At 38.7% G+C, this 24,261-nt stretch overlaps 1 protein-coding gene across 1 annotated transcript; it reads left to right on the forward strand.

Moving 5' to 3' along the window:
- The first annotated feature begins 1,199 nt into the window (after nucleotides 1-1,199).
- Nucleotides 1,200-24,120, forward strand: wdr5 (WD repeat domain 5). Its single transcript, XM_003228843.4, has 14 exons — nucleotides 1,200-1,425; nucleotides 5,875-6,032; nucleotides 7,296-7,404; nucleotides 7,501-7,574; nucleotides 8,394-8,483; nucleotides 9,693-9,782; nucleotides 10,899-10,982; nucleotides 11,212-11,267; nucleotides 13,432-13,478; nucleotides 13,564-13,639; nucleotides 17,885-17,918; nucleotides 19,419-19,493; nucleotides 20,928-21,015; nucleotides 23,305-24,120. Exons 2-14 carry the CDS (start codon nucleotides 5,952-5,954, stop codon nucleotides 23,403-23,405), a joined length of 1,005 nt encoding a protein of 334 aa, XP_003228891.1. The 5' UTR covers nucleotides 1,200-1,425; nucleotides 5,875-5,951; the 3' UTR covers nucleotides 23,406-24,120.
- The last annotated feature ends 141 nt before the right edge of the window (nucleotides 24,121-24,261 follow it).

Genomic DNA, 24,261 nt, shown 5'->3' on the forward strand with positions numbered 1-24,261 from the left:
CATTGAACAGCCTTGCAGCTTCAAAGCTTGGCTGTTTTCCAACAAACTTCACAACCTCTGAGGATGCCTGCTATAGATGTAGTTTTTTTGTGTGGAAGTGAGAGCTTATTTGAAAGTGGACACACCAGCCACACACACACACACACATTTTTCCTTTTATTATGTGTATAACTTTACAAATGAAGCACCAAAACATCATGTTAGACAACAAATTTGACAGAAAAAGTAGTTTAATAGGCAGTAATGCTATATAGTAATTACTATATTTATGAATTTAGCACCAAAATATCACGATATATTGAAAACATTGACTACAAAAATGCGTTGGATAATCCAGAACGTTGGATAAGTGAGACTCTACTGTAGTTTTTAATCTGTACTAAAATTAATAATTAGTGAGAATCCAGCATTATTCATAAAAGTTAAATAGGCCAATATAATTTCACCTGATATCGCTACATTCAAAAATTTCATTAAATGGAATGCATGGTTTCTCCCCCTTCCAACTTCTCAGTAGGATTCCCTCCGGCAGGAAGCAGCCAGGCATTGATGCTGCAAGGCCATTCAATGCTCATCAAACTGGCCAATGGCAACATTCCCACTTGCCTCCAACAGACAAGAGTTTTTTTCTCCCATCCTGGACATCATTCCACAGGGATATAATGCATTTACAGTAGAGTCTCACTTATCCAACATTCACTTATCCAACGTTCTGGATTGTCCAACGCATGTTTGTAGTCAATGTTTTCAATAGATTGTGATATTTTGGTGCTAAATTCGTAAATACAGTAATTACTACATAGCATTACTGCCTATTGAACTACTGTTTCTGTCAAATTTGTTGTCTAACATGATGTTTTGGTGGTTCATTTGTAAAATCATAATCTAATTTGATGTTTAATGGGTTTTTCCTTAATCTCTCCTTATTATCCAACATATTCGCTTATCCAACATTCTGCCGGCCCGTTTATGTTGGATAAGTGAGACTCTACTGTAATTTCAAAAATGGTAATCTACTCTTCTAAACACTTGACATGTTCAATGGGATGAAGTCCCAACTCTCTAGTATTGCTTTGAGATCCTTTTATCCCTCTGGGGCCGCCGTAGCAGAGCGAGGCCCCCTCCTGCGCGTGCGCTAAGCGTTTTCCCCCATTATGTTTGAAGCCGCATCCTTTTTATCCCTCGGAGGCCACTGTAGTTGTAGGGAAGTTGTCTCTGCGCCTGCGCGGGGCGGATTCTCGCTGCGGCCGGCCTGAGGAGCGGCCGCGTCGTTCCTCAGTGCGCCTGCGCGAGAGGCCTACCTCACGCCCCGGCGGTCAGGAAAGGGGGAAAAAAACGGGGCCGCCGCTGAGAGAAAAACGACGGAGGAGGCGAAGGAGAAAGAAGAGGAAGAGCTGCTCCCTTCCTTCGTCGAGGGCGATTCAGGTAAAGCGGGAGAGGCGCAGGCCCGGTGGCTAGGCCTAGCTGGCGATGACGTCATGCGGTCCTTTTTTAAAAAAAAAAACTCCCTGCTCTGCCCCGCAGAGCTTACATTTCTATGGAAGTCGATTTCGTGATGCTTTGATGGGGCTTTTGTTTGCCAGAAGAACTGAAAGCTTTCCATTGCTCAGATATCCAAGGAGTAGGTTAGAACCAAGAGGGTGTACGTGTCCAGGGTGTACACGTGTGTGGCTGTGCACACGTGCATTCAGAGGAGACGCCTCAGCTATTGTAGGACAAATGAAGTTTGAACTGCCATAGGGCATTGCTTTGGCATCTTGGGAGATGTAGCTTTATCAGGTCTCTAGGGTGAATCTACAAGAGATCTTGCAGGGTGGTTATATATTTACTACATTTATATCCCGCTCTTCTCACCCCGAAGGGGACTCAGAGCGGCTTACAAATTAAATTTACATACCATATTATATTATTAGCATAGTACAATATAAGCATTAAATTACTATATTGTACTATATCATTATATGGTGATATTATTAGTAATATTACACATAATATATAATATACTAGCTGTGCCCGGCCACGCGTTGCTGTGGCAAAGTATGGTGGTTTGGGAAATAAAGTATTGAGGAATTGGTGGTAGTTAAGGTAAAGGGTCCCCTGGGCAGAGTGGGTTGCTAGGAGACCAAGTGAGCGGAGCTTAGCCTTCTAACTGGCAGCAATTGAATAAAAACAATTATTCCTCTCCCTCTAATTAGGACTTTATTTTTCTTTTCTTTTTGTTGTATCAACCTAGAGGCATGGATGAGGGGTTGTGCTGTCAATTTTCGAGGTTGTGAGGTGTATACTTTTGTTGTTTTGTCCGCTGCCGTGATGCCATCACTCTTTTATATATATAGATAATTAATATTATTATATTGTATTATTAGTAGTATAATATTGTATTCCATTATACTATTATTATCAATATTACAAATTTCAAATCCATATCTTCATTTGCATGGCAATTGTTGCAGCCTGAGTCTACATTTGTCGCAGCACATTTTGATGTACACTTTGCATCAACTTCTTTTACTGGATTTTGCATTCAAAATGTTAAAATTAATTTCATCGGAATCAGCAGAAAAAAACTATACAGGATTTCAGTTTACAGTAGAGTCTCACTTATCCAACATATAAACGGGCCAGCAGAATGTTGGATAAGCGAATATGTTGGATAATAAGGAGGGATTAAGGAAAAGCCTATTAAACATCAAATTAGGTTATGATTTTACAAATTAAGCACCAAAACATCATGTTATACAACAAATTTGACAGAAAAAGTAGTTCAATACGAAATAATGCTATGTAGTAATTATTGTATTTACGAATTTAGCACCAAAATATCATGATTTATTGAAAACATCGACTACAAAAATGTGTTGGATAATCCAGAACATTGGATAAGCGAGTGTTGGATAAGTGAGACTCTACTGTATTATGTCCAGCACAAGCATATTGCTTGGTCAAAATTTCAAGTCTGTATCCTCATTTGTATGGAAATTGTTGCAGCCTGAGTATTGGTCTAAATTTGTCATGGCACATTTTGATGCACACTTTGTATCAACTTCTTTGACTGGATTTTGCATTTAAAATGTTAAAATTAATTTCATCAGAATCAGCAGAAAAAAAACTATACAAGATTTGAATTTACAGTAGAGTCTCACTTAGCCAACATAAACGGGCCGGCAGAACATTGGATAAGCTAAAATGTTGGATAATGAGGGATTAAGAAAAAAGCCTATTAAACATAAAATTACATTATGATTTTGCCAATTAAGCACCAAAACCTCATGTTTTATAACAAATGGACAGAAAAAGCAGTTCAATACACAGTAATGTTGTGTAGTAATTACTGTATTTACAAATTTAGCACCAAAACATTGCAATATTTACTACAAAAACATTGACTACTAAAAGGCAGACTGCATTGGATAATACAGAACATTGGATAAGTGAAGCTTGGATAAGTGAGACTCTACTGTAATAGTCAGTCTTATACATTTAAATTTTATTAGACCCCAAAAATGGCATTTTCTTAAATGTTGTGTGCACACTGACTGACTACCCTTCAGATAAGGGGGTCTTAGATCAGCAACTATTGCAGTTAGAGACCTCACATTTTGGGAAACTTGCTTTAACACCTGACTGGCGCTACAGCTAAAATTTGAACGAAAATAGAGAAGATGATGGCGTGAACTTTTTAAACTTTTTAGACTACTTGGCATGGAATGACCCCGTTGCTTATTAGTTGTTGTTTGGCTTTTATGATCTCATAAACTCAGAAACAGCCTTACTTACAGTAGGCTGTTGGGAGTTGTGAGAGTTGAAGTCCAAAACACCTGATCTACATTGTGGAATTAATGCAGTTTGGAACCACTTTAATTGCTATGGCTCGGTGTTCTGGCATCGTGGGAGTTGTTAGTGTACATCTATATTGTGGAAGTAATGCAGTTTGGCTCCACTTTAATTGCTATGGCACAGTGCTATGGTATCATGGGAGTTGTCATTTTATAAGGTCTCTAAGGTGCATCTACATGGTGGAATCAGTGCAGTTTGGCACCACTTTACTTGTCATGGCTCTCTGCTATGACATCATGGGAGTTTTTATGGTGCATCTGTTGTAGATGATAGGAGAGATAACACCAAGAATGATCCTTTCGTTAAGGCTGAAAAGGATTTTATTTTCAGCTGAAGACTCTGGATGTGGAATTTCCTCCAAAGCAAACCAGAGTCAGGATAAAGGCGTTGACACATTTTCAGACAAAGAAACATGCTTCTACATACATCTGGTCATCAGTACATCACTTTTTTTTATTTTTTTAATCTTTTTTTAAATCTTTTTTTTTTTATCAGTACATCACTTCACATGTCTACATACATGGGCATAAATATGCACGTATCAGCATTTACCTATCTAAGCCCTCTAACCAGCCTGTAGCAAGTTACAGATACTAAGAGAGATCTGTCAGGAGGCTTACTCTTGACTTGTCAAGAGGGAGAAGTCCATCCTCCTCCATTAGCGTGCCTGGCACCATATTGTACTGGAATGTATAGATAACAGGCCCCCCTTCTCCCCCCTGTCCTGTCAGCTTGTGCATCTCTAAAAATCTAACACAGAGAGAGTCTGATTTTTCTACATTTCAATGCTTCTAATGTGCATACAATATATGTCTAAAAATCTATATTTTCCAGTTCCTCATCACATCTACATTGTGGAATTAATACAGTTTGGCACCACTTGAATTGCCATGGCGCAGTGCTGTGGGATCATGGGAGTTGCTAGGTTGCATCGACATTGTCGAAGTTGTAGTTTTATCAGGTCTCTAGAGTGCATCTGCACTGTGGAATCAATGCAGTTTGGCACCACTTTAATTACCATGGCATGACCCCATGTAAGCCGCTCCGAGTCCCTTTGGGGAGATGGGGCGGGATATAAAAATAAAGTTATTATTATTATTATTATTATTACCATGGTGCAGTGCTATGGCATTGTGGGAGTTGTTGGAGTGCATCTACATTGTGGAATTAATGCTGTTTGGCACCACTTTAATTGGTTTGGCACCATGGTGCCATAGAACTCAGCCTGAGTGCTATGGCATTGTAGGAGTTGTAGCTTTATCAGGTCTTTAGGGTGCATTTACATAGTGGAATTAATGCAGTTTGGCACCACTTAAACTGCCACGGAGCAGTGCTATGGCATTGTGGGAGTTGTAGCTTTATAAGGTTCCTAGGGTGCATCTACATTCTGGAATTAATGCAGTTTGGCAGCACTTGAATTGCCATGGCACAGTGCTATGGTATCATGGGAGGTGTTAGGTTGCATCTACATTGTGAAATTAATACAGTTGGGCACCACTTGGATTACCATGGTGCAGTTCTATGGCATCATGGGAGTTGTATACATAAGGTCTCAATGAGATATTCATTTAAAAAACTAGGGCAAAATGTGATGCGGAATGTCCCTCCCCCCAAAACAAAGTTTTTTTGCAGTTTCATCAACTTTTCCCTTGTTTTTATGATATAACCAATTAGGAAATGACATTTATAATCCAGGAACAAAGATTCTGTTGCATAGTGTATACATAATCAGCTCTAACTCAGTATAAGAACTACTGGACCCAGATAGCATTCATTCAAATTATTTATATTTGTAAACTGCTGACCCTGGCTATCTGAAGCTTTGAAAGGCCTGGGTGAACAGCTGGGTTCGAATTGCCAAGCGATACGTTCATATGGATAACCTCTCCTTGGTTATTCTTATTTTATTCATTTTGTTTAATTTATATGCTTCCTTTTTCCCAGCTTGCCACCTAAGACAGTTTCTGAAAAATAATGTTGAATCATTTACTGTACAACCTGAAAGCAATTGGTTTCTTTTTCTTGCTGTTTCTTCAGGAGACTTTTACTTCTAAGACATTGTGCTCTTTCGTCCCCGGAAGCGCCTGAAAGCTGGCTGGCTTTTTTCCAGAGCCATGGCCACGGAAGAGAAGAAACCTGATGCGGAATCGACCAAAACGCAATCCACGCCTTCCTCTTCAACTAACCAGACCAAGGTACGATAGAGGTATCTGCCTCTCAAACTAAAATGCTCAAAAAGTTTTGAAGTTCTCAATACATTGGAATCATTCTAGCCCCGGCACATATTTCATTGTAATTCCACACACATGAGTGTATATAGTAGCATAGGGAAGGATTAACACCTGTAGTGTTGGTTTTGCTGTCTGTGCACCTCTTCAGATGATTTCACTTCACTTTCTGTCCCTGTGATGATTGGATTTTGGAAATTTTGGCTTGTTGTGGAAACAAGGACTGATGATTAAGCTTACCATGATAACTCTTACAAGAGTGAATTTCCCTTCCTACTGTAGGCTTTTCTTCCTGTTGTCTCATCCCCATTCTGAACTATTTATTTATTTGCAACATTTATATCCCGCCCTTCTCACCCCGAAGGGGACTCAGGGTGGCTTACAAGTTAGAGGTACATACAATATATTATATTATTGGCATAGCACGATATAAGCATTATATATTACTACTAGCTGTGCCCGGCCACGCGTTGCTGTGGCGAAGTATGGTGGTATGGGAAATAAAGTATTGAGGAATTGGTGGTAGTTAAGGTAAAGGGTAAAGGTTTTCTCCTGATATTAAGTCCAGTTGTGTCCGACTGCACACTGAAGTGGATTATATGGCAGTGTGGAGTTAAGATAATCCAGTTAAAAGCAAATAATATAAGATTATAAATGGGTTATATAGCTGTGTGGAAGGGCCTTGAGTCTACATTGCCATATAATCCAGTTCAAATAAGATAATCTGTATTTTATAGGCGGTGTGGAAGAGGCCTAAGTGAGGCCTAACTCTGCCTGTCCCCTGGGCTGAGTGGGTTGCTAGGAGAGCAAGTGGGCGGAGCTTAGCCTTCTAACTGGCAGCAATTGGATAAAAACAATTATTCCTCTCCCTCTAATTAGGACTTTATTTTTCTTTTCTTTTTGTTGTATGAACGTAGAGGCATGGATGAAGGGTTGTGCTGCCAAGTTTAGTGTTTCTGGGATGTGTAGTTTTGTTGTTTTGTCCTAGGCTGAAATTTCATTACCTTTTTATATATATTGTACTATACAATATATACAATATTGTGCTGCAATATTATTAGTAATATTACATGTAATATATAATATACAATACGATAGTGTATTATTATTATATTGTATTACATTATAATATTATCAATGTTATGTATATATACAATATATTATTAGTATAGTATGGTGGAATGATGTCTTTCTGTACTTGAAATGCATATTCATTTTTCCCCATTTCAGACTGCCCCTGTAAAGCCAAACTACGCCCTGAAGTTCACATTGGCAGGGCATACAAAAGCCGTCTCGTCGGTCAAATTCAGCCCCAACGGGGAGTGGTTGGCCAGTTCGTGTAAGTATTGGCTCTGATGCATTCAGGGAGGGCAAAGAGGGAGGGGGTATTCTTAATAGTCCTCTTACCTTGATGGCATCTTCTTACCTTCCTTAGCTGCTGACAAGCTTATCAAAATCTGGGGCGCATATGATGGCAAGTTTGAAAAAACCATATCTGGCCACAAACTGGTGAGTACCTTCCTGGTAAATCAGATCATTCCCTAGTGATTTTCTGCGGACTTGAAAAGATGGTTGTCCTATTATCAATGTAATATTGATACTAATAGTATAATGTAATGTAATATAATACTTATAATAATACAATATAATAATATTAATTATATATTAAATGTAATTACTAATAATATTACAGTATAGTAGTATAGTACAATATGCTAATATTGTGCTATGCTAATGATATAATATATTGTATGTACATATACTGTATATACTCAAGTATAAGCCTAGTTTTTCATCCCTTTTTTTAAGACTGAAAAAGCCCCCCTCGGCTTATACTCAGGTGAGAGTCCTGGTTGGCTTATATTTGGGCCAGCTTATACTTGAGAATATATGGTACATTTATTATTTTTCTCTATTATTATTGGTATTATTACATTTATTATTTTTCTGTATTATTGTTGCTACTATTACATTTATTTTACTCTATTTTTTATTATTATTAATAATACATTTATTATTTCACTCTGATATTCTTATTATTAAATTGAAGAATATAATGGTGCAAACTTTTTCAACTTTTAGACTACTTGGCATGGAATTACTCTGTTGCTTGTTAGTTGTGTTTGGCTTTCGTGGATCTCATAGATTAGGATCTCAAGACGTTAAAACTTTTCACAACTAGTGACTTTCCTGCTGCAAACCAGAGGACTTTTTCTTTTAATATTCTGCTCACGTGCTCTGCAAAATGTCACTATCTTCTTCTGAATATGTGTACAGTCTATAAATCTTTTGTCATATTTTAATATATAAAAACGTTAACTCTTGCAGGGAATTTCTGATGTCGCTTGGTCCTCGGACTCCAACCTCCTTGTCTCTGCTTCAGATGACAAAACACTCAAAATCTGGGATGTGAGCTCGGTAAGAAACGTCTCTTTTTCATTTTTTTAAAACTAAAAGTTAAATGTGTAATTGATCTTTCTAAGTGTTGTCGAAGGCTTTCATGGCTGGAATCACTGGGTTGCTGTGAATTTTCTGCCCACTCCACTGGGCCGTTGCTGTTGCCCACTTTTGGTCTAAAACTATTTAGCTGTTTGTGATTCCTTTATTTTATCGCTTTTAAACTTATTTATTATGCAATGCTTTTGACACAAAATGAATAAAATAAATGTGAATTTTTCTGGGCTGTGTGGCCATGTTCCAGAAGCATCCTCTCCTGATGTTTCGTCCACATCTGTGGCAGGCTTCCTCAGAGGTTGTGAGGTCTGTTGGAAAATAGGCAAGGGAGATTTATATATGTATTATTTATTTATTAGCGACATTTATATCCCGTTTATATCAGTGGGATGTTCAGGGTAGGAGAAAGAACTTTTTTCTGTTTGAAAGCAATTGTGAATGTTCCAACTCTCCAGCTTGAGTAGCATTGAATAGCCTTGCAGCTTCAAGGCCTGGCTGCTTCCTGGCTGGGGGAATCCTTTGTTGGGAGGTGTTAGCTGGCCCTGATTGTTTTGTCTGAAATTGCCCTGTTTGCTGATGTCGTTCTGTATTTATTGTCCTGATTCTAGATTAATACTGGTAGCCAGATTTTGTTCATTTTCATGGTTTCCTCCTTTCTGTTGAAATTGTCCACATGAGTGTGGATTTCTAAGGCTTCTCTGTGTTGTCTTAACATGGTAGTTGTTAGAGTTGTCCTGCATTTCTGTGTTCTCCAATAATATGCTGTGTTCAGGTTGTTTTATCAAGTGCTGTCAACAGACCTCACAACCTCTGAGGATGCCTACCATAGATGTGGGCAAAATGTCAGGAGAGAATGCTTCTGGAACATGACCATACAGCCTGGAAAACTCACAACAATCCAGGTCTTTGTAAGGTCATCCTGGTCCATTTAACCATTCTGTGAGCTGCACTTTACGCTTTAGGGAGTCTCTTGGTGTCTTTCCTCCACAGCAGAAGTTCTTTCTAACTTCTTTGAGCGCACGTGGTTTATAGGATTTGTGCCACTAGGTGGTGGTGTAACCCTTCCTGTCGAGAACACAGATTGGACCGAAAACTTAAAAGACTGTTTTCCTGTGCTTCTCCATTCTATCTTGCTACGGAGTCCACATCATGCTATTTTCTTTTCCCTTTTAGGGAAAATGCTTAAAGACGCTGAAAGGGCACAGCAACTACGTCTTCTGTTGCAACTTCAACCCACAGTCGAACCTCATCGTCTCCGGATCAGTAAGTTTGTTTTGCTTTTATCAGAAGGAAAATTACAGGGCAAAATTGGTCACTTGATTGTCAGGCATCAGTGTATTTTTGGAGCTACAGTAGAGTCTTGCTTATCTAACTTAAACGGGCTGGCAGAACGTTGGATAAGCAAATATGTTGGATAATAAGGAGAGATTAAGGAAAAGCCTATTAAACATCAAATTAGGTTATGATTTTACAAATTAAGCACCAAAACATTATGTTATACAACAAATTTGACAGAAAAAGTAGTTCAATATGCAATAATGCTATGTAGTAATTACTGTATTTACGAATTTAGCACCAAAATATCACGATATATTGAAAACATTGACTACAAAAATGCATTGGATAATCCAGAATGTTGGATAAGTGAGACTCTACTGTAGTAAAGACCATGGTAGAAACCTTTGCCTCTCTGCACTCCCCTTTTCCCTGTATATATTTTTATTTGAATATTTAGCATATAGAGCAGGCATGGGCAAACTTCGCTTAAGCGGCTGAGGGGGAAGAAGAAAGGGCCTGGGACTGTTAGGAATTGTGGGAGTTGGAGTCCAGAACACCTGAAGAGTTTGCCCATGCCTGATATAGCAGCTGATGTGAGTTTTCCGGGGTTTATGGCCATGTTCCAGAAGCATTCTTTCCTGATGTTTCGCCCACATTTATGGCAGGCACCCTCAGAGGTTGTGAAGTCTGTTGGAAACTAGGCAAGTGGGGTTTATGTGTGTGTATATCTATCTATCTAACTATCTATCTGCTCTGGCCATGCTCCAGAAGCATTCTCTCCTGATGTTTCGCCCACATCTAGGACAGGCATCCTCAGAGGTTGTGAGGTCTGTTGGAAACTAGGCAAGTGGGGTTATATCTATGTGGATGTGGGCAAAATGTCAGGAGAGAATGCTTCTGGAACATGGCCATACAGCCCGGAAAACTCACAGCATCCCTCTGGATGTTCTGTGAGACAGTTGCATTAAGGGAAAAGCAAAGGAAAGCATTCTGCTCGAAAATATTTTCCTTTTCCAATGAATTTGCATTGGCATTTTACTCTTGGGGGGAGCGTTTTGGGATGAAAGAAACCTCTGGATTTCTCTCCTGCTTCATCTTCAGTTTGACGAAAGCGTGAGGATATGGGACGTCAAGACGGGGAAGTGCCTAAAAACCCTGCCGGCTCATTCTGACCCAGTTTCGGCTGTAAGTACTTTCCGGATGAATTGGAGGCTGCCTCGCTTCTTTGGAGTTGGGATGTCTCTCTTTCCCCCTCCCTTTAGGAAATGAAATGGGAAGCTCTCTGCCAGCTGTCATCCAAAATATATATTTGGTGAAGGCATAGGAAGTACAAACAGCCGTCCACATTGACTGCATTTTGGAGCATTGGATAACATTTTCCCTTACCCTAAATTCTGTATTTTCTTCTCTTCAGGTGCACTTCAATCGTGATGGCTCTTTGATTGTGTCCAGCAGTTACGATGGCCTTTGGTAAGTTAGGAGAGGAAAGATTAAGTATTTTGGGTTCCTATTTGCTCAGTTGTTTCTTTGTAAAGAACAGGTATTGAAAGAAAGTATATATGAAGTAGGGATGACAACTATTGACACATCTCCCACAGCAGGGGTCCCCAAACTTTTTAAACAGGGGGCCAGTTCACAATCCTTCAGACCATTAGAGGACCGGACTATAGTTGGCCACCAAGCAATAATAATAATAATAGTAGTAGTAATAAAAAAGAGGGTTGGAAGAGACCCTTTGGGCCATTGAGTCCAACCTCCTTCTGCCTTTGTGCACCAAAAGCACAAACAAAGCACCCCTGACAGATGGCCTCTCCACCTTAATGTTAATAACAACAACAACAACAACAACAACAACAACAATAGTAATAAAGAGGGTTGGAAGAGACCCCTTGGGCCATTTAGTCCAACCCCCTTCTGCCTTTGTGCATCAAAAGCACAAGCAAAGCACCCCTGACAGATGGCCTCCCAGCCTCAATGTTAATAATAATAATAATAATAATAATAATAATAATAATAATTAGAAGAAGAGAACCCTCAGGTCATTTAGCCCAACCCCCTTCTGCCTTTGTGCCTTGGGGGCCGGATAAATGGCTTCGATGGGCCGCATGTGGCCCCCAGGCCTTAGTTTGGGGACCCCTGTCCCACAGGGAACGAAAATCACGTTTATTTCCTCCCTAGGCAGGAAGCAGCTAAGCTTTGAAGCTGCAAGGCTATTCAAAGCTAATCAAGGTGATCACTGGCAACATTCACATTTGCATCCAACAGACAAGAGTTCTTTCTTTCTCATACCCCGGACAACATTCCACAGATACATAAACCCCACTTGTCTAGTTTCCAACAGACCTCACAACCTCTGAGGATGCCTGCCATAGATGTGGGCGAAACGTCAGGAGAGAATGCTTCTGGAACATGGCCATACAGCCCGGAAAATTCACCGCAACCCAATGATTCCGGCCATGAAAGCCTTCGACAACACAACTTGCATAATAATCTTCATAAATGGTTTTCCCTTCTTCGAGATAGAGCACTTGTCTTATCCACACCTTGTATTAAAAAGAGAAAGAGATAGGTGGGTGGGTAGATAGAGGGATAGATGGATGGATGGAAAGATTGATAGATCAATTGAAACCCATAGATCATATAGAGTGAGATTTATATGTAGAGAGAGTAAGGTTTCCAAACTTAGCCACAAAATACATGAATATATGCAGTAATGAGCAATAATAGTTTATTATTATTTTTATTAATATTATATGGGGGGGCCTCCGGTGGCACAGCGTGTTAAAGCGCTGAGCTGCTGAACTTGCGGACCAAAAGGTCACAGGTTCGAATCCAGAGAGCAGAATGAGTGCCCGCTGTTAGCCCCAGCTTCTGCTAATCTAGCAGTTCGAAAACATGCAAATGTGAGTAGATTAATAGGTACCGCTCCGGCAGGAAGGTGGCGGCGCTCCATGCAGTCATGCTGGCCACATGACTTTGGAGGTGTCTATGGACAACGCCGGCTATTCGACTTAGAAATAGAGATGAGCACCAACCCACAGAGTCGGACACGACAGGACTTAACATCAGGGGATACCTTTACCTTATTATAATTGTATATTTATATTACACGTAATATTACTAATAATAATGCAATATAGTGTTATACTACAATATAGTAATATATAATGCTTATATTGTTCTGTGCTAATAATATAATATATTGTATGTATATATAACTTGTAAGCTGCCCTGAGTCCCTTTTGGGGTGAGAAGGGTGGGATATAAATGTCGCTAACAAATAAATAAATAAATAAATGAACACTGACCTATTTATTTAATTACCGTAATAAATTTATTTATATACTGCTCTTCTCCCCCGGGGGACCCAGAGTGGTCTTACACAATGGTAGAATTAAATGCCACATATAATACAACATGTAGTAAAAAACCAAACAGAAATCACAAATAAATGCTGGTATCCAAATCAAATTATAACAATTAAAACCATGTGACCATTACAACTGGGGAAGTTTCGAGCCAAGATGGATCATTGGTCTCTTTCTGTCACAGAAAAGGCCCAACTCTTACTGTTCTGATTCCCCAACCAGAGATAGTTGTTTCTAACAATCCCTTTTTTATTTTGACATTTCAGTCGAATCTGGGATACCGCCTCAGGCCAGTGTTTGAAAACATTGATTGGTAAGTGTTTATTGAAACCAATGCTAATATACAAAGCTGGTGAACAGTATTTTCCATAAACGGCGTTCTGCTTTTCCTCTTACAGACGATGACAATCCGCCGGTGTCCTTCGTGAAGTTCTCTCCAAACGGGAAATACATTCTAGCTGCAACTTTGGATAAGTAAGAGAGAAAGGAATGACTGGCAGAGAGGCCTCAAAGCTTATTATTATTATTATTATTATTATTATTATTATTATTATTATTATTAATATTATTATTATTATTATATTTATAAGGGTGGCTTACAAGTTATATGTACATACAATAAATTATAATATTAGCATAGCACAATATAAGCATTATATATTACGATATTGTACTATACCACTATATTGCAATATTATTAGTAATATTACATGTAATATAAACATACATTTATAGTAGTATATTATGATAGTATTACATTATAATACTATCAATATTATATGTATATCAATATACAGTAGAGTCTCACTTATCCAACGTAAACGGGCCGACAGAACGTTGGATAAGCGAATATGTTGGATAATAAGGAGAGATTAAGGAAAAGCCTATTAAACATCAAATTAGGTTATGATTTTACAAATTAAGCACCAAAACATCATGTTAGACAACAAATTTTACAGAAAAAGTAGTTCAGTACGCAGTAATGCTATGTAGTAATTACTGTATTTACGAATTTAGCACCAAAATATCATGATATATTGAAAACATTGACTACAAAAATGCCTTGGATAATCCAGAACGTTGGATAAGCGAGTGTTGGACAAGTGAGACTCTACTGTATTATTATTATTGTTATTTATAAGGGTGGCTTACAAGTGATAGGTACATACAATATATTTTAATATTAATATTGCACAATATAAGCATTATATATTACTACAATGTACTATACCACTATATTGCAATATTATTAGTAATATTACATGTAATATAAACATATATTTATAGTAGTATATTATAATAGTATTACATTATAATATTATCAATATTATATGTATATCAATATATTATTTTATTAGTATAGCATAATATGAGTATTATATATAACTAGCTGTGCCTGGCTACGCGTTCCTGTGGCGAAGTATGGTGGTATGGGAAATAAAGTATTGAGAAATTAGTGGTAGTAATGAGGCCCTTTCTACCCAGCTGTATAAAATGCACACTGAAGTGGATTATATGACAGTGTGGAGTCAAGATAATCTAGTTTAAAGCAGATAATATAAGATTATAAATGGGTTATATAGCTGTGTGGAAGGGCCTTGAGTCTACACTGCCATATAATCCAGTTAAAATCAGATAATCTGTATTTTATAGGCAGTGTGGAAGAGGCCTGAGTGAGGCCTAACTCTGCCTGTCCCCTGGGCTGAGTGGGTTGCTAGGAGACCAAGTGGGCTTAGCCTTCTAACTGGCAGCAATTGGATAAAAACAATTCTTCCTCTCCCTCTAATTAGGACTTTATTTTTGTTTTCTTTTTGTTGTATGAACGTGGAGGCATGGATGAGGGGTTGTGCTGCCAAGTTTAGTGTTTCTTGGATGTGTCGTTTTGTTCTTTTGTCCTAGGCCGAAATTTCATTACCCTTTTATATATATAGATACACTATTATAGTTGTATGTTTATATTTACGTAATATTACTAATAATATTGCATTATAGTGGTATAGTACAATATAGTAATACATAATGCTTATATTGTGCTATACTAATAATATAATATATTGTATGTACATATAATATTGATGATAATATTACAATGTAATACAATATAATAATAATACACTATTATAGTTGTACGTTTATATTATTATTTTATTGTATTACATTGTAATGTTATCATCAATATTATATGTACATACAATATATTATATTATTAGCATAGCACAATATAAGCATTATATATTACGACTAGCTGTGCCCGGCCACGCGTTGCTGTGGCGAAGTCTGGTGGTTTGGGAAATAAAGTATTGAAGAATTTGTGGTAGTTAAGGTAAAGGGTCAAGGTTTTCCCCTGACGTTAAGTCCAGTCGTGTCCGACTTTGGGGATTGGTGGTTATCTCTATTTGTAAGCTGAAGAGCCGGTGTTGTCCGTAGACTCCTCCAAGGTCATGTGGTATGACTGCATGGAGCACTGTTACCTTTCCGCTGGAGCGGTTCCTATTCATGTACTCTCATTTGAATGTTTTTGAACTTTAGGGTTGGGAGAAGCTGGGGCTAACGGTGGGGGCTCTGTCCGTTCCTCGAATTCAAACCTGCGACCTTTCGGTCCAGAAGTTTAGCAGCTCAACGCTTTAAGACAGTGCGCCATCAGGGGATATTATTTTCGAAAGGTTGTGAATATACAATATTTTTGATTGTTTTTGTCTGTTGGAGGGAAGTATGAATGCTGCAATTAGGAGAAATGATTAGCATGTAATGGCCTTGTAACTTTAAAGCCTGGCTGTTTCCTCCCTGAGTGAAATTTTTGTTGGGATGTGTTAGCTGGCTGATTGTTTCCTGTCTGGAATTCCCTTGTTTTCAGAGTGGTGTTGTTTGTGATATTGTATGTGCTTCTAGTGTCTGTGACCCTGAGAAAACAGAGGATTTGCCAGACTTTGATGATGGGAATACTTTGTTGGTAGGTGTTAGCTGGCCCTGATTGTTTCCTGTCTGGAATTCCCTTGTTTTCAGAGTGGTGTTGTTTGTGATATTGTATGTGCTTCTAGTGTCTGTGACCCTGAGAAAACAGAGGATTTGCCAGACTTTGATGATGGGAATACTTTGTTGGTAGGTGTTAGCTGGCCCTGATTGTTTCCTGTCTGGAATTCCCTTGTTTTCAGAGTGGTGTTGTTTGTGATATTGTATGTGCTTCTAGTGTCTGTGACCCTGAGAAAACAGAGGATTTGCCAGACTTTGATGATGGGAATACTTTGTTGGTAGGTGTTAGCTGGCCCTGATTGTTTCCTGTCTGGAATTCCCTTGTTTTCAGAGTGTGGTTCTTTATTTAGTGTTGTGATTGTAGAGATTATATTGTTATGTATTATTGTACCACAGTAATTATTTCATCTTACAGTAGAATCTCAGTTATGCAACATTTGGTAATGCAATGTTCTGGATTATCCAACGTAGTCTGCGTTTTGGTGGTTAATTTGTATAATTATTCCCTAATTTGATGTTTAATTGGGTTTTCTGAATTGGTTCTTATTATCCAACATATTCAGTTATGCAATGTTGTGCTGGGACGTTTATGTTGAAGTGAGATACTATATTATAGATATGATATACAGATTTATAATGTTGCAAGGAAGGCGTTTGCATCATCCCCCGGGCACTGGAAAAGGGTAAATAAATAAGAGAAGAGGAGAAGGCGCTCTGTACCTGCTCAGGGGCCAGGCGGGAGGCGTGGGGGGTGAGGTCTGCCCTTCTCCTTTGCCCCTCGTACCGGAGCGGAGGCGGCGCCGGTGTGGTGGTGGGTTGGCAGGCCTGGTAGGCCAGGGAAGAGCGGGCTCTGGTGGAGGGGCGGGCCCGCCTCGTGCTTCCCGGTGCCGGCCTCCATGTTCTTCGACCCAGGAGGAGGAGGAGGAGGAGAACGACGCTTGTCCGCCGCTGCAGGCCCGAGAGGAAGAAAAAGGAGTGGGAAAGGACGGAGGGAGGGAGCGGGAAAGAGGCCTTTTTTGTTTCCCAGGTGAGATGTGAGGGCAGGGAAGGGTCGGCTTAGGCCCTCCGGATGTTTTGGAGTGGAACTCCCAATTCAAGGATGGGGAGCTCAGCCTCCTGAGGCGGAGGTGTGCCTTCTCCTGCCGAGTCCCCGGCTTTGGCGGTGGAGGCGGCGCAAGAGGGGGTTCTGTGTGTGCGCGCATGCGCGCGGGAAGCGTTGGGAGGATTGTGTTTGTACGCATGCGCACATCGCCTGTTGTGTTTTTTTTGGTGTTGTGATTGTGTTTTTTGTTTGTTTATATTGTATCTTACTGGAGGCGGGGATGATGGATTGTGTGGGTAATTTTAGAGTTTGGGGGATGTTGGGTTTTGTTGTTCTGTGCATCGCCACGATGCCAAAAGCCTTTTATATATATAGATATTGTACTATACCACTATATTGCAATATTATTAGTAATATTACATGTAATACACTATTATAGTTGTATGTTTATATTACATGTAATATTACTAATAATATTGCATTATAGTGGTATAGTACAATATAGTCTTATACACCTAGCTGGGATACATTGAAGGTTTTAAACTAAAGTTCCAATGATCATCAGTCAAAGATGCTTTAGGATGCTAAGGCTTTTTCCCAGCTATAATATAGAAACAAATGAGAGTTTTTGTATGTTGTTTTCACTTTTCTTTATCCATTCGATCACCTTACTAAATTCTATATTTTTTTCCCCTGCCACTCTTTAGCACTCTCAAACTTTGGGACTACAGCAAAGGAAAGGTGAGTTTCACAGCTTTTCGTTTAGAAGTTTTACTGGGAATTCACATGGGGAAGGCATAGCTTGTAATGATCTTTTTTGCCCAAACCAATGTGTTTTGTATCTTTTTTGTGATTGTTCCTATCTATTTAAGTATCCCTCTTTCTCTGGATCTATTTGTGTCTATTTATCTGAACCTATCTACCTGTCTGGATTGATTTGTGGATCGATCTATCCATCTTGATGTGTTTTTAGCTACAGTAGAGTCTCACTTATCCAAGCTAAACGGGCCGGCAGAAGCTTGGATAAGCGAATATGTTGGATAATAAGGAGGCATTAAGGAAGAGCCTATTAAACATCAAATTAGGTTATGATTTTACAAATGAAGCACCAAAACTTCATGTTATACAACAAATTTGACAGAAAAAGTAGTTCAATACTAAGTAATGTTATGTTGTAATTACTGTATTTACAAATTTAGCACGAAAATATCACGATAAATGGCTTGGATTATCCAGAGGCTTGGATAAGTGAGACTCTACTGTATATTGTAACCCGCCTCGAGCCACAAGGAGAGGCGGATAAAAAATAAATAAAATTACACTATGTAACATGATTTTTTGTTCCTGGGTTATAAATATCATTTCCTAATTGGTTCTATCATAAAGATATGGGGGAGATGTATTAAACTGTAAAAATTTTGTTATAGGGGAAGGATATCCTATTTATTTATTTATTTATTTACTACATTTATATCCCGCCCTTCTCACCCCAAAGGGGACTTGGAGCAGCTTACAGGTTATATGTACATACAATATATTATATCATTAGCAAAGCACAATATTAGCATTATACTAGCTGTGCTCGGCCATGTGTTGCTGTGGCAAAGTGGTGGTGGTATTGGTTAAAAATGATTGTGGAATTTTTATTTGACATTATTTGTATCTTTTAAATTAATTTTATTGTAACTTATCTTTTTTATTTATTATATTTTATTATTTTTAGTTATTTTGTTATTATAGTATTTTATTGAATTAATTTTTTAGTGTTTTTAATTATTTTAGTGTTTTTTATTTTATTGTATCATTTGTATTTATTTTATTTTTTATTATTTTATTAACACTGGGCTGAGCAGGTTGCTAGGAGAGCAAGTGGGCGGAGCTTAGCCTTCTAACTGGCAGCAATTGGATAAAAACAATTATTCCTCTCCCTCTAATTATGACTTGATTTTTATTTTTATTTTTTTGTTGTCGGAACCTAGGGGCAAGGATGGTGGGTTGTGTTGCCAAATTTCTAGGTCCTGGGGCTTGTACTTTTGTTTAGTGGGAGGAACGGACACCATTACTCTGTTATATATATAGATATTACTATGTTGTACTATACCACTATACTGTAATATTATTAGTAATATTACATTTACTATATAATATATAGTTAATTCATATTATTGTATCCCTCCACCTCCGTCCTTCCCTCCATCTGGGACTACTGATTTCCATGGTTTGCCCCTTTTTGTCTTCCAGTGCCTAAAGACCTACACAGGCCACAAGAACGAAAAGTATTGCATCTTTGCCAATTTCTCGGTTACTGGTGGAAAGGTGAGGATTTATTTACAGTATTTATATTCCACCCGTCTCACCCCAAAGGGGATTCAGAGTGGATCACAGAACATAATAATAATAATAATAATAATAATAATAATAATAATAATAATAATAATACAGCACAGAGTCCTAAACGTTTGGGAAGTGTTCGACTTGTGATTTTGTGATACGAAATCCAGCATATAGATCCCATTTGCTGTGTCATACTACAGTATGTCTTTGTGATGATGATGATAATAATAATACATCACACAGTCCTAGACACTTGAGAAGTGTTCGACTTGTGATTTTGTGATCCAAAATCCGCCATATAGATCTCATTTGCTGTGTCATACTACAGTATGTCTTTGTGATGATAATAATAATAGCAACAATAATAATAATACACCACATAGTCCTAAACGCTTGGGAAGTGTTCGACTTGTGATTCTGTGATATGAAATCCAGCATATAGATCTCGTTTGCTGTGTCATACTACAGTATGTCTTTGTGTCACCAATAATAAACAATAATAATAATAATACATCACACAGTCCTGAACCCTTGGGAAGTGTTCGACTTGTGATTTTGTGATACGAAATCCAGCATATAGATCTCATTTGCTGTGTCATACTATGTCTTTGTGTCACCAATAATAATAATAATAATAATAATAATAATAATAATAATAATAATAATAATAATATGGCACACAGTCCTAAACGCTTGGGAAGTGTTCGACTTGTGATTTTGTGATATGAAATCCAGCATATAGATCTCATTTGCTGTGTCATACTATGTCTTTGTGTCACCAATAATAATAATAATAATATGGCACACAGTCCTAAACGCTTGGGAAGTGTTCGACTTGTGATTTTGTGATATGAAAACTAGCATATAGATCTCATTTGCTGTGTCATACTATGTCTTTGTGTCACCAATAATAATAATAATAATAATAATAATACATCACACAGTCCTAAACGCTTGGGAAGTGTTCGACTTGTGATTTTGTGATACGAAATCCAGCATATAGATCTCATTTGCTGTGTCATACCCTGACAATGTGTCAATAATAATAATAATAATAATAATAATAATAATAACTATTTTTGTATCCCGCCTCCATCTCCCCAAGGGGACTCGGAGCGGCTCACATGGGGATAAGCCTGATCAACATGGCTTAAAACACAATCAGCAAAATTGAAAACATTATTACCACATAAAACAACATCGACATCATTATGTATAACATAATGAAATTTGATACATTTATGGCAAACATTCAGTGCCATTTATCCACTGAAATGGGTCAAAGTGGAAGAATGGAAGTTGGCAAAATAGCCTAATGGAAGAAGCCTAGAAAATCCAGGCAAAGCGTGAGTGTGTGCCATTTAAACTATTTTCTCGTTGTTCTTATTTTCCTTGTCTGTATTTCCGCCCCATCAGTGGATCGTGTCTGGTTCCGAGGACAACCTGGTTTACATTTGGAACCTGCAGACAAAAGAAATCGTACAGAAGCTGCAAGGACACACAGGTATGCATTCGAGAGGGTCAGAAAATGTGGAAAATTAAGTTGATGGGGTAGCCCTATGGGGGCACACTTTCTCCACCCTTATTCCAGGCTGATTATGTAGCTCATAGATTTAGAAGAAGATCCCCAAAGGTCACAGATAACAAGCTTTTGTGCTTCTCAAAGGGGCATCCTTTCAAATATTTGAACATGGCTCTCATGACTCATGCTCAATTTGTGGTCTCCTAACACTCCCAAGATCCCTTTCACATATAAACACTTCCCTCCATCTTGAGTCTCTACTCCTAATGATGCAGCCTAGAATTGCATTGGCCTTTTTCGCTGCAGCACCACACTCTTGACTTACGTTTATATGTGAAGTGTTTCACATATAAACACTTCCCTCCATCTTGATTCTATACTCCTAATGATGCAGCCTTGAATTGCATTGGCCTTTTTCGCTGCAGCACCACACTCCTGACTTATGTTTATATGTGAAGTGTTTCACATATAAACACTTCCCTCCATCCCAGTTGACTCTCTGACACTTGTTTATGCACTTTATTATTAAAGCTTTGGATATTGTGTTTTATATGCCTGACCCCTTTTATTTCCAGTGGTTGATGCTGTATTATTACTCATGTGTTCTGATTTTATGTGTTTTATTGTATTTTAAAAATGTTTAAATTGTTTATTTTATTTGATTTATATTATTACTGTTTCCTTTTGATTGCTTTATTCTGCTTTGTTTTGGGCATCGCCCCATGTTAGCCGCCCCAAGTCCCTTTGGGGAGATGGTGGTGGGATAGAAAAATAAAGTATTATTATTATTATTATTATTATTATTATTATTATTATTATTATTATGCTGCCTTGAATCAGATTGGCTTTTTTTGCTGCAGCGTCACACTCTTGGCTCATGTTCAGCTTGTGATCTGCTAAGACTCCTTGACCCCATCCTATTCTATATCACAACTAGCTGTGCCCTGCCACGTGTTGCTGTGGCCAATTGGAATTGCAGTGAGTAGACTCGCTGCTTGTAAGCCTGGGCGCTTTCTATATATGGGCCTCCTTGGTTGGACTGGTTGAATGGGACGGAGTGCCATGATGGCTTCCAAAAGTGAGGGTTTTTGATGTAGGGGAAATGTTGGTTGGGTAGGTTGAAGAGGAGTGAATAGTCTTGCTGGCCTGTCTTCTGAGTGTTGTTTTGTATTTAGTGTCTTGATTTTAGAGATGCTATTGTTCTGTTTTCTTATTTGACCAGAGTTAATTATTACATATGAGATAGAGTAATGTTATGTATTAATAAATATTAGATAAGTGAAGCTTGGATAAGTGAGACTGTATTGTATTGTCTGTTTGCAGGGCAAGTGCCAATGTTGGCATTGGTGAGCTTGATTATCACTGAATGGCCTCGCAGGTTCAGTGCCTGGCTGCTTCTTGCCTGTGAAGCTGTTTATTGTTATTGTTGTTTTGGTTTTTATTATGATTGAGGGGTAAATTGAGGGAAAGAGAAGGAGAAAGTGAAAGTAATTGAGGGAGAATTCCAGTTTTTTTAGGCCCCATGGAGGTTGAGGATGTCTAGTTTTGTTGTATGAACCTAGAGACGTGGATGATGGGTTCTGTTGTCAAATTTTGAGGTTGGGGGGCCTTTAGTTTTGTTGTTTTGCCCGGTGGAGTGATGCCATTCTCCTTTTATATATATAGACTAGCTGTGGCCGGCCACGCGTTGCTGTGGCGTTGTCTGGTGGTGTTGGTGAGACATTGTTGAGGTAGTGGTGGTATTGAATGTCTGTTGTATGGCTGTCTTTATGTTTAGTATGCACACTGAGTGGATTATATGGCAGTGTGGACTCAATCCAGTTCAAAGCAGATGATATAAGATTCTAAATGGGTAATATAGCTGTGTGGAAGGGCCTTGAGTCTACACTACCATATAATCCAGTTCAAATCTGATCATCTGTGGAAGAGGCCTAAGTGAGGCCTAACTGTGCCTGTCCCCTGGGCTGAGGAGGTTGCTAGGAGACCAAGTGGGCGGAGCTTAGCCTTCAAACTGGCAGCAATTGGATAAAAACTATTATTCCTCTCCCTGTAATTAGGACTTTATTTTTCTTTTCTTTTTGTTGTATCAACCTAGAGCCGTGCATGATGGGTTGTGTTGTCAAATTTCGAGGTTGGGGGGCCTGTAGTTTTGTTGTTTTGTCCAGTGCCCTGATGCCATTCTCCTTTTATATATATAGATTTGGCAGGGTTTTCATGATGGGGTTTCGGGAGCATTCCAACCTGTGTTTCCTTCTCTTTTGTCCCAAACAGACGTGGTGATCTCGACCGCCTGCCACCCCACGGACAACATCATCGCCTCCGCGGCCCTAGAAAACGACAAAACGATCAAGCTTTGGAAGAGTGACTGTTAAGAGCGACGCGCCGGGGCGCCAACACCACTTTAGAGACTGTTGGGGGGCGGGAGGGGTTCGCCTGGAAGAATTAGGGGGGTTATTTTGTGTTCGTTTTGTTTTTTTATAAAAGAGAAAACCCACATTACGAGAGAACTCCCATTGGAGGCCTGACTTTGGGAATAAAAAAAAACACTGCTTTCCTTTCCTTCCTTTCTCCCTATGCTGGTAAATTGGGCATGTCTCCATTCCGTTTTCGGAGGATGCGCATTTTTCCTATATATTTTTCAAAACTGTCATTCACACCTCAGATTTTCAATCAAAAGCGGTCAGCGAAGCCTCGTCAGGTTTGTTTTTTTCCAATGAGACCAAATGAGGTTTCTGACCCTTATTTTTCTTTGCGTTTTCCCCCATTTTTGTGCATTCTGGTCTTTGCTTTTTCTTCTTCTAGTATTCCTTCTACAACCTTCCTGGCTTTGTGGCTTTTTTCCATATATTTTTCTCTCCCATCGTTTGTTTTTCTTAATTTCTAAATCACACAATACCTGTACAGTTTATTCCAGTGTATAAAACAAAACAGAACCTTTTTTTAATTATTATTGTATGGACTTGTGTTGCTTAATGGCATGACTGTATCCTTTTTCACAGTCTTTTTTTCCCCACGTTGGCGGCATTTCACACATCCAAACTGGTGACCTTATTAATACATTATAAATAAAAACAGGTGGGATTTTTATTTGGATGGCTCCAATTCCAGTGGACTCGTGTGAATTTTGCAAAATCGTGGCAATGTGGACTATAACAATGTGTTGTTCAATAATAATAATAATAAAACTTTATTTATATACCGCCCTATCTCCCGGATGGGAGTCAGGGC

This window comes from Anolis carolinensis, unplaced genomic scaffold (genome assembly GCF_035594765.1).
Source record: "Anolis carolinensis isolate JA03-04 unplaced genomic scaffold, rAnoCar3.1.pri scaffold_7, whole genome shotgun sequence".
Classification (NCBI taxonomy): domain Eukaryota; kingdom Metazoa; phylum Chordata; class Lepidosauria; order Squamata; family Dactyloidae; genus Anolis; species Anolis carolinensis.

Coding starts and splice junctions, on each gene's coding strand:
- wdr5 (XM_003228843.4), top strand. CDS start 5,952: ATGGCCACGGAAGAGAAGAAACCTGATGCGGAATCGACCAAAACGCAA. Junction 6,033..7,295: donor CTTCAACTAACCAGACCAAG/GTACGATAGAGG, acceptor TCCCCATTTCAG/ACTGCCCCTGTAAAGCCAAA. Junction 7,405..7,500: donor GGAGTGGTTGGCCAGTTCGT/GTAAGTATTGGC, acceptor TACCTTCCTTAG/CTGCTGACAAGCTTATCAAA.